This window comes from Salvelinus fontinalis, chromosome 25, assembly GCF_029448725.1.
Source record: "Salvelinus fontinalis isolate EN_2023a chromosome 25, ASM2944872v1, whole genome shotgun sequence".
NCBI classification, from domain to species: domain Eukaryota; kingdom Metazoa; phylum Chordata; class Actinopteri; order Salmoniformes; family Salmonidae; genus Salvelinus; species Salvelinus fontinalis.
In genome coordinates, this window is record NC_074689.1 from 30,703,195 (window position 1) to 30,716,689 (window position 13,495).

Below are 13,495 nucleotides of genomic sequence, written 5' to 3' on the forward strand. Positions count from 1 at the left end.
AAACCCAGAACCCGGATGTTGCAAGAACTATGCGCCCACCAACTGAGCCATTAAAACACTACTGGTCTAGCGAAGTTTCCACTACTCCACCCCCTTATGGATTTAATGTGGACTGGTGTAAGAACAATGTTGGAGGGACTTAGGACTTAACCATTCAAGTTGATGGCAGATCAGAGCTCAAATACAGGTGTATTTGAGTATTTGTTTTTTAAATTATTATTTTTCTGTGTAGTGAGTATGTTCAAATAATGTGTCCCGAATCAACTACTTCTATTGGAAGTATTTGAAAGTATTTTTAATACTTATGTTAAATACTATTTATAAATACCTAGGTTAAATGCATTTGAGTATTTTCAAATACTTTCCAAGTGTATTTACAAATACATTCCAATATTCAACTACTTGTATTTTCAAATAAATAATATTGAAATACTTACTTCCAAATGTCTTTGAAAGTAATTGAAATACCCTAAATACTATTTTTGAACCCAGGTCTGGTTGACCTTACCTTTCGAAGACAGTCCATGTAGTTGTTGCGGTGCAGGGAGCCGCGGGGGAACTCGTCTGACTGCATCGGGAAGTGGGATGCCACCAGGGCCTCCAGGGACGTCTGCAGCTGGGCCAGGGGCTCCTCCGGCAGGGTGGTGAAGAATGGCAGCATGATCAGTGCCTGGCTCTGAAGAGTGGTGGGGTTAAAGGGATAGTTCACTCAAAACAGTGATTAACATTTTTCCTCTTCCCTTGACTAAAGGTAAGACAGTTTTCTATGACTATGAGTCAATCCCATAGCACTTGTTGACAAGATTAAGGACTTAGTATTGTAGTGTGGCTTATGTTCCCAACCTGGCCATCCATGCTACCACAGTCAGTTAATTATCCACAGCTACCAAATGACCCTTCTCCCATCCCCAGCAACTCGATTTTCAGTGAACACACCTTGTAAAATAGGGCTTAAAAAAAATGTTAAAAAAAATTGAGATACCAAGAAACAAAATCAGGAAGAATAAATTGATTAAAACGACCTTAATGCTTTACCTTGAGATTCAACGGCAGGGCCATGTCAACGATGAGAGTAGTGAACGTGGAGAACACCAGTTGGAATGCTTGGTGGCCAGCATTGGAGCACACAGACGAATCAATCTGCACAGAATTAGATATACATATAGTTAGATAAACTCATATCAAGCTAAAACCAGGGTCCAAAAATACAATGAAAACATGTTTAAAAAGATGAAAAGAAGCCTATATATCTGGCTATGCTGCACCTGTAGAACCTTGGAGAGCAATGTGAGGGTGGCGGTTTTACTTTCTGACGTGGAGGCGTTGTTGCCCCACCATGGCCTCAGCAGCTCCCACCTCTGCAGTACCCGCTCCACCAGCCGACTGCCCTGGCTCTTCCTCATCGAGCGCTCCCGGAAACTGTGGTCCAGCATGCCGTTCAGCAGCACGCTAACCTGTTGCAAGGACACCAAAGAAATGTACAAATGTATTCTACAACACTTTTTGGTCATCTTGCTTAGAGAGAGATATACTTTGTCCATTTTCTTGGTAGGTCATGGAAATGTGTATTTTGCTTTCAACCCAATCCCTGGCATTTGAACAAAGGTTTGATTCTAAATCATTTATTAGATGAGACCACTACTTCTCACCATGCTAGGATTTTGGGTGGCGGCTTTCATGAGCAGTGTTACGGTGGTATCCAGGTTGCTGAGCAGCTCTGCATTGAGCGTCATCTGGAAGAGGCTGTAGAAGTACTCTCCATGAGAGAAGCTGAGGAAGTTCTGTTTGCGGCTGCCCGCCAGAGGCACAGACAGCATGATGGTGTTCAAAAGCAGCTCTACCAGCTGCTCACTCTGCCAGAATGACGACAGAACACAAACAGGTAAGCCCAGCAGAGACGGAGTTTGATGAAGTACTTGAGTCAAGCCGCAATCTGTGACCACTCTCAAATTCATAGCTGAAGCTATGAATACAATCATTGACTATCTACGAGATTAAAGTTTTAAACATATTTGGAAGTTATACATTGTTTGTTTACAAAAAGATTAAAAAGAAACAGAAGTCTGCCATGTAAGCAGAAAACTGCCAGAGGGCATGGATGTTGCTCTGTTGGCCTTAGCACCCCGCCTGCAAAACAATCTAGGGGAAAGACTGGATTAGGCTAGGTGTTTCCAACCTGTCCACCCAGGGAGAAGGCCAGCTGCACCAGTCCGTCGGCTAGCCTCCTGCTGCTCACGTCCATGGAAGGGAGGGCCTTCCTCTCCTCTCCGGGGGCGATGCCTTTGTATACCGCCAGGAGGAGTTTGGATCCCAGGGACTGTGAGTAACTGAGATCCTTTAACACACAGCAGAGAGAACAACCACATATTTAAGAGATTTCAACAAGAGGGATGGTGTGTAACATTTACTATTTGTGCACTACAAGACAACAATGGAACTCTGGCCTTAGTAAAGCTGGGCCTAAATGTTTCAGCAGCATCAGGTAGATCAGTAAGACAGGGGTAAGGAGAGAAAGAAAGAAAGAGAAAAAGAAAGAGTACCTGGCTGTGCAGAAGGGAGCTGAGGAAGCCTGCTTTGTGAATCTGTTTGCAGGCAGAGAGAAGCATCTCCATATTGGCATGGCTGGTACGAGTGTCTGGATGGTAAAGGTCCACGCTACACAAGTCCTCCACACTGAAGACAACACAAACCCATTATTAATCATCATTCCTACACTATGACTTACTCTGTGCTCTGATGATTACCTGATGAAAATGAATGATAGAACTCCTATAAAGACCATAGTTGTCTACCTAACATGTTTAAAGGTGCTACTTAGAAACGACAAAGGTCTAGTGGTTGGTTCGGGACTGAACTGATCTTAACCTTAACAGAGGACTAATCAACACCATACAGACCTTTGCTGGGATATCCTCTTCCTGAGGCTGTCTTCCAGATCCTCTCTGTAGGGTGAGACCAGCAGGGCCTTCAGCAGGGGAACACACACCTCTGGCAGGCGCTTCATCACCTCCAGGTCAGCCATGTTGAAGCCGATAGACGAGGGCTCACAGGCAGTCAGAGCCACCAGCTCCAAAAAGGCAGAGTCAAACAGATCCTTCTCCAGTAGCTAGGGACAGGGTTAAAACAGGTATTTACCCGTTTATTTCTACAAGTAAACAATCTTGCACGTTTCCAGAAAGCAGCAAACGAAGACCCATGATACCATACTTCATCAATAATACAGCGAGACAGTGGGCATTCAAATGATAAAGGGATACATTTGACACTTTTCTGACACTTTATCCTCCCCCAAAAATACATGCAGCTTGTGATTGCATGGGGGAATTGTCAGCGATTCAGAGGTTATGTACATACATTTTCCAGGAAGTACTGAGAGTTTTGTCTTGTTGGACACTAGCACAGAAACGAGGTGCCCATAAATGTCTACAAAGCCAAGAATATACATTAAGTAAGCCTTCACCTTCCAAAAGTCCTGTTGGCATTTGACCAGTACCACCGTGGCAAACTCCATGAGTCGTACGATGATGGTGCACTTGCTGTAGTTGTACTGGTCTCTCTCTCTGGGACTGAAAAGGGAGATTCTCTGGCCTGCTCTGAAACAGCCCTCTGCTGCCTCCAGCTCCTTGGTGGCCAGTTCAGCAAGGAAGAACCCCAAGGCATTCAAAAAGCTGGATTTCTCATCAGAGCCTTCAAATAAAGAGAAAAACTTGTGACCGAAATGCAAGTGTGACCATATTGGAGACCATACAGGTCTCCTGTGCGTCACGCTACTTTGTTAGCCCTCTGAGCTAAAAGCGAGTCCTCATGTCTCAGGCAAGGTCCCTCATCATACGAGTGTGGCTCACCAGTGAGTTTACTCACCTAGTATCTGCTGGGGCTTGATGATGTGTAGGCCAATGAATGTGTTGTAGCAGTCGAGGGCGGCCAGCAGCAGGTCCATCCACTGCAGCGCGGCCCTGACAGTGAAGGGGCCTGCCAGGTGCCTGAGGGTGGGCTGGGAGAGCAGCCCTCCACCCTCCAGCCTGGAGATGAGGAAGCCCACACCATGCTGCTGCAACAGCTCCTGCAGCCATTGGGACGGAGACCTCTCTCCTACAGACAAGAAAAGTCTCATTAAGATCGTTGTGGGCTATACTAAGCCTTGTCTCGGGGTAGTAAGTTGGTGGTCTGTTGATATCCCTCTAGTCGTGTGGGTGCTGTGCTTTGGCAAAGTGGGTGGGGTTATATCCTGCCTGGTTGGCCCTGTCCGGGGGTATCGTCAGACGGGGTCACAGTGGAAAAAGTACCCAGTTGTCATACTTGAGTAAAAGTAAAGATACCTTAATTGAAAATTACTCAAGTAAAAGTGAAAGTCACCCAGTAAAATACCATTTGAGTAAAAGTATTTGGTTTTAAATATACTTAAGTATCAAAAGTAAATGGAATTGCTAAAAGGTACTTGTATCAAAAGTAAAAGTATAAATCATTTCCACTTCCTTATATTAAGCAAACCAAACAGCAACATTTTCTTGTTTTTATTTTATTTACGGATAGCCAGGGGCACGGTTCAACACTCATTTACAAACAAAGCATTCGTGTTTAGTGAGTCCGCCAGATCAGAAGCAGTAGGGATGACCCCTTGAGAAGTGTGTGAATTGAACCATTTTCCTGTTAAAATGTAATGAGTACTTTTGGGTGTCAGGGAAAATGTATGGAGTAGAAAGTACACTACATTCCTAAAGAAAATAATGAAGTAAAAGTAGCCAAAACTATAAATAGTAAAGTAAAGTACAGATACCCCCAAAAACTACTTAAGTAGTACTTTAAAGTGTTTTTACTTATGTACTTTACACCACTGGTCACAGTGTCACCCAACCCCCTGTCTCAGCCTCCAGTATCTATGCTGCAAGAGTCTATGTCCCGGGGGGCTATGCTCAGTCTGTTGTATCTGGTGTAATTCGCCTGTCTTGACTGGTGTCCTGTGTGAATGTAAGTATGCCCCCCCCCCCCCAGCCCTAGTACTATGCCTCAGGACTACCTGACCTGATGACTCCTGTCTGTCTCCAGCATGTCTGTCCCCCTGCTGGTCATCTATGAACATTTGAACATCTTGAAGAATAATCTAGCCTTAATGGCCATGTACTCTTATAATCTCCAACTGACACTGCCAGAAGAGGACTGACCACCCCTCAGAGCCTAGTTCATCTCTAGGTTTCTTCCTAGGTTCCTGCCTTTCTACAGAGTTTTTCCTAGCCACCGTGCTTCTACATCTACATTGCTTGCCATTTTATTTAAAACTTCTATTTATTTAGACATATTTAAATTAAAAAGGTAAAATATTTAAAATGTGCATTGTGGTGTGGTGCCAGGGCTTTATAAATCAATTTGATTGATTGACTGATTGAATAATATTGCCGTAAATAAACAACTTTTTCAGGTCAATTGTGTTTGCCCTTTGTCTAGAAGCCATAGAATTGCACATTTAAATATTTAACCTTTTTTATTTAAATGTGTCTTAATAAATAGAAGTTTAAATTTTTTTAAACATACTATAGTTAGAATGTGTTATTGTCACATTTGTCTTTTTACAGAAGAACAGATACGAAGAGTACCTGGTAGCAGGGGCACAAGCTCGTAGAAGAGCTCCATGCACTTGTGACGGCACTCAGTTTGAGGTCGCCCACACTGCTCCAGAAGCCACATAACAACATCGGACAAACACACATTTCCATCAGGGGGAAAGCCCCTAGTGGAAAAGAGAGAAGATTTAGTAAATTCTACAATTAAAAAATGCTTTAAAACGAAGTTGCGTGTACTTGAAGTCGAAAATGCAACCATCCCAAAAGAGAGCCAGCCTAGTACATTGCTAACCTTGGAATCCGCCTCTTGGTGTCCTGCTGATTGAGGTTGGAAGCCTTGTATTTGATGATCCTCTTCAGGTGGTCAATAGCACTTCCACACTGTTGCAAGGTTCCTAAGGAAGTAGAAGGATTTTATTCATCTTTATGGCGATATGGATTTGCATGATGATGCATATTGTTGGATTTCAGCACCTCAAGATCTTAACTGTCTGGACACACGTAGAACCTAATTATTTTGTGGACTTTTGTTCATATTGAATATCATCATTAACAGGATGACAGAACCAACAGGAATTTAGTGACAATCCTTACCCAAGGATCTCTCGTCGGAATGGGCCAGTGCCAGGCTTTCAACGAATACCACTAGTGCTTCAAAGACAAACTGCTCCACCAGGGAATTCTCTTCTCTGCACAGACAAAGCAAACAAAAACAAATTGCAGTCTGTAGTGTAGGCAATCTAGCCACATTTCCTTTATTTCCTAGTATGACTGTCCCGTTTACTGCACTGTCGAAACGTTGGTGATTACATTTTTGCATCTGAGCTCCTAGAGTGTGCAGCTCTCTTTTATTTTCAAGTTTTGTACTCCGCTAGCCAGCACCTCGCCTAAATAGGTGTGCGTATCTTTTTCTTCTAGACCGTTTACTGCACTAACACGCTTCACAGAATCAAATAAGACCGTACCTGAATAGTCGGTAGATACTGTTGAAAGCCAGCGCAGCACCCAGCCTCTTAAAACCATTAGGATGCAGGGCCAGGCTGTAGATGCGCTTGAACAGAGACTTGATGTTGGCTGGGCTCTTCTCTTGTTGCTTGGGGGTGGTCTGTTTAATGGACCACTTGATGAACTCGTGAATGCAGCGACCACAGAAGTCTCGGAGTGTGCTATCCACAGGGTCTATCACGCCATCCTGAAGAAAAACTAGATCTTCAGCAACCTTTCATAACAACTGCTGTAGAATAAGTACATTTAAGTTTCACACATTCAGTCCTGGTTTAAATACATTTGTGACAAATTGTGGCAACATGGGACCAAAAGCATTGAAGAACATTGCAGTTGCAACTACTTTTTCTATCAGTTTCACATTCTATTAAAAATAAATAGTATTTGAAATTCAGTAGGGGGAGAATTACCATAATAGCCTCCAAAACAGCAACTGTGTCCTGACTTTCAAATTTCTTGTTGTTGGTGAACCAGTGGATGAGCTGCATCACCAGTGGTTCGAAGAGCTGCCTTGTTACCTGAAAACAAAAAGTTGAGGTTCAAATACATGATTTCTGTAGCATCTACAGTGCATTCGGAAAGTATTCAGACCCTTGACTTTTCCACTTTGTTACATTACAGCCTTTTTCTAAAATAGATAAAGAAAGAAATCCGCAATCTAACCACAATACCCCATAATGACAAAGCAAAAACTGTTTACTTATTTAGCAAATACAAAAATACTGAAATTTCACATTTATATAAGTATTCAGACCCTTTACTCAGTACTTTGTTAAAGCACCTTTGGTAGCGATTACAGCCTCAAGTCTTTTTGGGTATGACACTACAAGCGTGGCACACCTGTATTTGGGGAGTTCTTCTCTGCAGATCCTCTCAAGCTCTGTCAGGTTGGATGGGGAGCGTCGCTGCACAGCTATTTTCAGGTCTCTCCAGAGATGTTTGAACGGGTTCAAGTCCGGGCTCTGGCTGATCCACTCAAGGACATTCAGAGACTTGTCCCGAAGCCACTCCTGCTTTGTCTTGGCTGTGTGCTTAGGGTCGTTGTCCTGTTGGAAGGTGAACCTTGGCCCCAGTCTGAGGTCCTGAGGGCTTTGGAGCAGGTTTTCATCAAGGATCTCTCGATACTTTGCTCCGTTCATCTTTCCCTCGATCCTGACTAGTCTCCCAGTCCCTGCCGCTGAAAAACATCCCCAAAGCATGATGCTGCCACCAACATGCTTCACCGTAGGGATGGTGCCAGGTTTCCTCCAGACGTGACGCTTGGCATTCTTGGTTTCATTAGAACAGAGAATCTTGTTTCTCATAGTCAGAGTCCTTTATGTGCCTTTTGGCAAACTCCAAGTGGGCTGTCATGTGCCTTTTACTGAGGAGTGGCTTCCGTCTGGCCACTCTACCATAAAGGCCTGATTGGTGGAGTGCTGTAGAGATGGTTGTCCATAGGGTTCTTGGTCACCTCCCTGATAAAGGCCCTTCTCCCCCGATTGCTTAGTTTGGCCAGGCAGGCCAGCCCTAGGAAGAGTCTTGGTGGTTCAAAACGTCTTACATTTAAGAATGATGGAGGCCACGGTGTTCTTGGGGACCTTCAATGCTGCAGAAATGTTTTGGTACCCTTCCCCAGGTCTGTGCCTCGACAAAATTCTGTCTCGTAGCTCTACGGACAATTCCTTCAACCTCATGGCTTGGTTTTTGCTCTGACATGCACTGTCAACTGTGGGCTCTTATATAGACAGGTGTGTGCCTTTCCAAATGATGTCCAATCAATTGAATTTACCACAGGTAGACTCCAATCAAGTTGTAGAAACATCTCAAGGATGATCAATGGAAACAGGATGCACCTGAGCTCAATTTCGAGTCTCATCGCAAAGAGTCTGAATACTTATGTAAATAAAGTATCTGTTTTTTTTTTATTTTGTATACATTTGCAAACATTTAAAAAAAAAACGTTTTTGCTTTGTCATTATGGGGTATTGTGCGTAGATTGCTGAGGATTTTTTTTTATTTAATCAATTTTAGAATAAGGCTGAGACGTAACAAAATGTGGAAAAAGAGAAGGGGTCTGAATACCTTCCAAATGCGCTGTATATAATAGGCCTTACAAAGTGGTCATGAAGGCTACATCAAGCCTAGCGGTTAAGAGCATTAGGCCAGTAACCGAAAGGTTGCTGGTTCGAATCCCTGAGCCGATAGGTGAAAAATCTGTCAATGTGTCCTTGAGCAAGATACTTCACTCTGATTGCTCCTGTAAGTTGCTCTAGATAAGAGCGTCTGCTAAATGACTGAAATATAAAAATGTATCAAGGCTACATTAAGCTTTAAGCTGATGTTTTGTCTGAAGTCCATCAGGCACATGTGGAGCCCGGTTCCTCTCTAGGTTTCTTCCTAGGTTCCTGCCTTTCTACGGAGTTTTTCCTAGACACTTTTTGGGGTTTTAGATTGGGTATTGTATAGCACTTTGTGACAACTGCTAATGTAACAAGGGCTTTATTAAAATAAATGTAATTAATTGAGTTAGACTTATGGACTAACCTGGTCCACGTCACAGGCGAGCCGGAGCAGCACAGGGAACAGGCGTTTGTGCAGGTTGTACATAGGAAGGCTGCCCTTCTTCCCTTCCACCATCTGAGAACCCTTACCCACCATGTACACCACCAAGCTATGAAGCAACTCACAGGCTGCCACCTGAACACAGCACATACACAACACACAGTAAAAACCTTAATAACAACTCTTGAGAAGTGCACATTGGATAAGTGCTGGATCTATTCAACTCAATGCCATGTATAGAGCTATATTGTTTTGACTTATTTCAGGGATCTGCACACATTCACAACAGTCCCAAACTATTAGGTCTATCAGATATATACTTAATCAGATTTTTTTTGCCATCTAGCTTCCTTGTAAAATATATATGTTTGTTTACAAAGTTTGAGGGGCCATACTTTGGTTTGCCTGTCACTTGTGGACAGCGCCAGCTCTGTGATGCGAGGTAGAAATGGGTCGAGGTAGATGACGGGCTTCATGTCAGCAAAAGGCACAGCGAAGCTCAGTCTTTTCTCAGAGTCCCAGGCCACAAACTTCTTCATCATCTCCTCGGCTGAGGTCGCTGGTGAGAGAATAAGATCCTATATAAACTATAGAAACACACCAAAGGTGATATATAAAGATATGAGGGTATACATACAAGCCGACATACAATCAGCTGATATGCAGACGTTCAAACACATCACAGGAGGTTGGTGACACCTTAATTGGGGAGGGTGGGCTCGTGGTAATGGCTGGAGCGGAATGGTATCAAATACATCAAACACATGTGGTTGATACCATTCCATTCACTCCGTTCTAGCCATTATTATGAGTCATTCTCCCCTCAGCAGCCTCCTGTGATGCACATATTAGGTATACTTACAGTACACACACACACACACACACGTTTTTTCATCGTGTTTAATCAAAGTGGTAGTTGCAAAATACATCTAGATACTCACCGGTCACCAGATTCCTGTTCAGCTGCCCTCCCAGGTGTCCCAGCAACCGCACCACCCTCTTCCTCACCATGGCAATGGGAGAAGCTTCCTCCTGACAAACAAAACATCCTGTAATTAATATTTGAGAAACTTATGCTTCGGTTACTTATAGCAAGGAAAATGACTCCTACTACTTATTACCATGGCAACCTTCTTGGATCTCTTCAGGAGCTTAGCCATCACTTTGCTGTATCCTTTTTCTTTTCCCGTGGATAGAGACGTCACCTCCCAGGGGCTCTCATCGTTGTCTGCAATCAAGACAAAAAGGGGAACAGAATTATAGCATACCGTACAAACAAGTAGGTCAGATTCCCTGAGGGAAGTACAGCCAAATAGAACAAAGATATTATTTGTAATTTCCTTTCTAGACTGAGATAAAGCAAGAATGGATGGATGGAAAGCGAGGTCAAATCACCGTCAGCGGCGGCTGTTTTCAGGTATCCGTCGAGGTGGGGCAGGATCTCCCTATAGTATGGCTGCATGGTGTCTCGGGGAATACGTGACGACCACGCCTCCAGAGCGTCCAGCGCTGCATTGGCCAGTGGGGCATGGCTCAGGCCCAGCTTCAGAGCCACCTGGGGTACACCAACCACAGAGAGCGGTTAAGTCATCAATTGGGATAAATTGAAAACAGCACCTATACATGTACATGACTTAGTACCAGGTAGGTAGGTATATGTTGAGTTGAAATGTTTTAGGCACCTGAAGTGGGGGGATGTATGCCTTGATGTCCAGAGCAACTATGTCATGATGAAGGGAGAGAACAAAGGTCAAGCAGGAGGCCAGGAGCTCATCTTTATACTGCTTCATTCTCACAGCCACCTAAGGAGACAGCAACCATCCAGTACATCATTCTGACCAAACAACATGGCCTTTAACACCGCTCTTCTCGTTCTAGAGTGGATTCAAAAAGTAGTCGTGCTGTACCTCTTTTCCAAACTTTGAGAAGAGTGCAAAGCAGGCGCTGCTTTGAGCGCTTTTGGGTCCGACACCCTGTTAAAGAAAGTATAGTGTTTATCAGCCATCATGTACATCACACGTACATCAGCCATCATGTACATCACACGTACATCAGCCATCATGTACATCACACGTACATCAGCCATCATGTACATCACATGTACATCAGCCATCATTTACATCACACGTACATCAGCCATCATGTACATCAGCCATCATATGTACATCAGCCATCATGTACATCACACGTACATCCGCCATCATGTACATCAGCCATCATGTACATCACATCACATATGTACATCACATGTACATCAGCCATCAAGTTGTAGAACATACAGCTGTATCTACGTGGCATATATAACCTTTGTTCTAAACTTTTATCCAGTACAGTGACTGAATAGATAGTGCATATGACCCAAGAGGAAATCAAACCCACGACGCTGGAGTTGCTAGTGCATACAGCGGAAATTTTATTAAACATCTTTTCAAAGCATAGTGATGGGATGGAATTGATGAACACGGTTTACCTGGAAGTACTTGATTCTCTTGGCTACTTCCATGGAGACAGAGAGTAGCTTGTAGAAGCCACTGACAAGCGGGGCTCTTATGGACTGAAGGATCAGCTCGTGGCTCAAAGGGTACACCCACTGCCCAAAATACTCCAGACGCTTCTTCAGGAGCAACTCACTACAAGGACAAACAGATAGAGGCCTCATAGTGTAACTAGAGGTAGGGACTCAGGTGCCAAACTGGCATACAAATACTCAGCTTGAAAGCACTGGATGATTTAGGCTGCATTGAGGATTCCTCCCATTCACTGAATAAAAAACAAAGTCACAGATCTGTGCTGTATAGCCGCTTTCTATGGTTGTTGTTATGCCAGACAGCACACATACATCTGGGACCAGGCTAGAGGATGGGGACTGGTACTGTACCTGCAGAAATCAACCAGGTTGATGAAGGCAGTGAAGTCCTTGGGTTTGTTGGGCAGGAGGTGGGCTGTTGGGTCAGAGGACGGCAGAACCATACTGCTGTTGACCTGGTCATCCTGATCCTAAGACAACACAAACCACATATTGTCAATGAGAGATTCTCATGTGTTTACAATATCAATTATTTTCACACGTGGCACACCTTTATTAATCGGCTAAAGCCGGGACACATCAGTGATGACCGTTTTTAAAAATGATTCACCACAAATCAAAAGTTATTATCAGAAGAGGTCTCACCTCCTTCTCTGTGTTGACTTTCTGAACTGAGAGGTCCAGCTTCTCTACAATCCTCAGGATGGATTTCACCAGTTCATCATAAAGCAGACGGCTCAAAGAACTCAGGGTAGCGTTCTGGGTTTCAAACCCCTTGTCGAGAAACCCAGTGTCCTACAGCAGAAGACATTTTGAGTCATTGATTGCAAGGATCACTTCATCAACCAACACTGTATGTGGAGGACTAATCTCTCATGGACAGACTACGTCAGCATAAATGGTAGCATCTAACCAAATGATGCACAATTTAAGTTCTGGGTTAACCGAGATTAGTGGAGGACTAACTAGGCTAAGAGAACCAAACTGAGCAAGGAAGATTAAAAACATCTTTCCCCTTAGAACCAGACCTGGGTTCAAATAGTATTTGTTATATTTGATAGAGCCTGCCAGCGGAGCTAAATGGGCAGCGTTCACACTTTTAGGACTATTCTACTGGGCCAAGCCAAGCTTAATCAAGTGCAGTTAAAGTATCTGAAAGAGAAAAATACTAATTTAACCAGGATCTGCTTAGAACAGCATCCTAACTGGTTACACACACACACACACACACACACACACACACACACACACACACACACACACACACACACACACACACACACACACACACACACACACCTTTAGATGATCACAGTCCAAGAGACCCCTGAATAGATCCAGGTAGTCACGACAAGAGGGAACCCTCCATTTCCCAGTCTGCATTTGAGAGGCCTCAGTCCCGGTGACACTCTGAGCGTTCTCCCCCTCCTAACAGAACAGTTACCACCATTAACAAGTTCCCACTGACAACAACTGATCCTGCCAACTGACAATCCCCCATCCCGCCAACTGACAATATCCCATCCTCCCAACTGACTGACAATACACTATCCTGCCAACTTTCAATCATGGTTAAAGAAAATATACCTTTAAAGTATACATTTAAATAACAAAACTATGCAACTAAGTAGAGTTGATGAAAACAAGGTCAACAACACATAGATCACAGTCCATGTAAGGAATGTATGATATTCTCATATTAGAGCATTAAAACAGTGGCATAATGTAGGGCCAAAATGACCTTACCTCAAGAAGGACAACAGGCTTCGAACAGACACGAATCAAGCCCTGGTGCACTGAAAGGAAAAAAATCAAACAATTCTGGCATAGTGATGCATCAGAAGTTACGGTAACAACAACT

The 13,495-nt window shown here is 43.7% G+C and overlaps 1 protein-coding gene across 1 annotated transcript in view; it reads right to left on the reverse strand.

Moving 5' to 3' along the window:
• The window catches only part of prkdc (protein kinase, DNA-activated, catalytic subunit), a 45,747-nt gene that overhangs the window by 25,695 nt on the left and 6,557 nt on the right, over positions 1-13,495 (reverse strand). Inside the window, exons 14-39 of the mRNA XM_055881850.1 lie at positions 13,381-13,430; positions 12,934-13,062; positions 12,280-12,429; positions 11,986-12,104; positions 11,578-11,737; positions 11,015-11,080; positions 10,790-10,909; positions 10,503-10,662; positions 10,229-10,335; positions 10,049-10,139; positions 9,503-9,666; positions 9,090-9,242; positions 6,974-7,081; positions 6,524-6,750; positions 6,153-6,247; positions 5,851-5,953; positions 5,592-5,725; positions 3,862-4,092; positions 3,461-3,687; positions 2,898-3,106; positions 2,541-2,673; positions 2,177-2,335; positions 1,650-1,853; positions 1,266-1,454; positions 1,036-1,140; positions 509-676 (exon numbers count right to left, since the gene is read on the reverse strand). Coding sequence (XP_055737825.1) covers positions 509-676; positions 1,036-1,140; positions 1,266-1,454; positions 1,650-1,853; positions 2,177-2,335; positions 2,541-2,673; positions 2,898-3,106; positions 3,461-3,687; positions 3,862-4,092; positions 5,592-5,725; positions 5,851-5,953; positions 6,153-6,247; positions 6,524-6,750; positions 6,974-7,081; positions 9,090-9,242; positions 9,503-9,666; positions 10,049-10,139; positions 10,229-10,335; positions 10,503-10,662; positions 10,790-10,909; positions 11,015-11,080; positions 11,578-11,737; positions 11,986-12,104; positions 12,280-12,429; positions 12,934-13,062; positions 13,381-13,430 — 3,761 coding nt within the window. The remainder of the gene's footprint in view (positions 1-508; positions 677-1,035; positions 1,141-1,265; positions 1,455-1,649; positions 1,854-2,176; positions 2,336-2,540; positions 2,674-2,897; positions 3,107-3,460; positions 3,688-3,861; positions 4,093-5,591; positions 5,726-5,850; positions 5,954-6,152; positions 6,248-6,523; positions 6,751-6,973; positions 7,082-9,089; positions 9,243-9,502; positions 9,667-10,048; positions 10,140-10,228; positions 10,336-10,502; positions 10,663-10,789; positions 10,910-11,014; positions 11,081-11,577; positions 11,738-11,985; positions 12,105-12,279; positions 12,430-12,933; positions 13,063-13,380; positions 13,431-13,495) is intronic.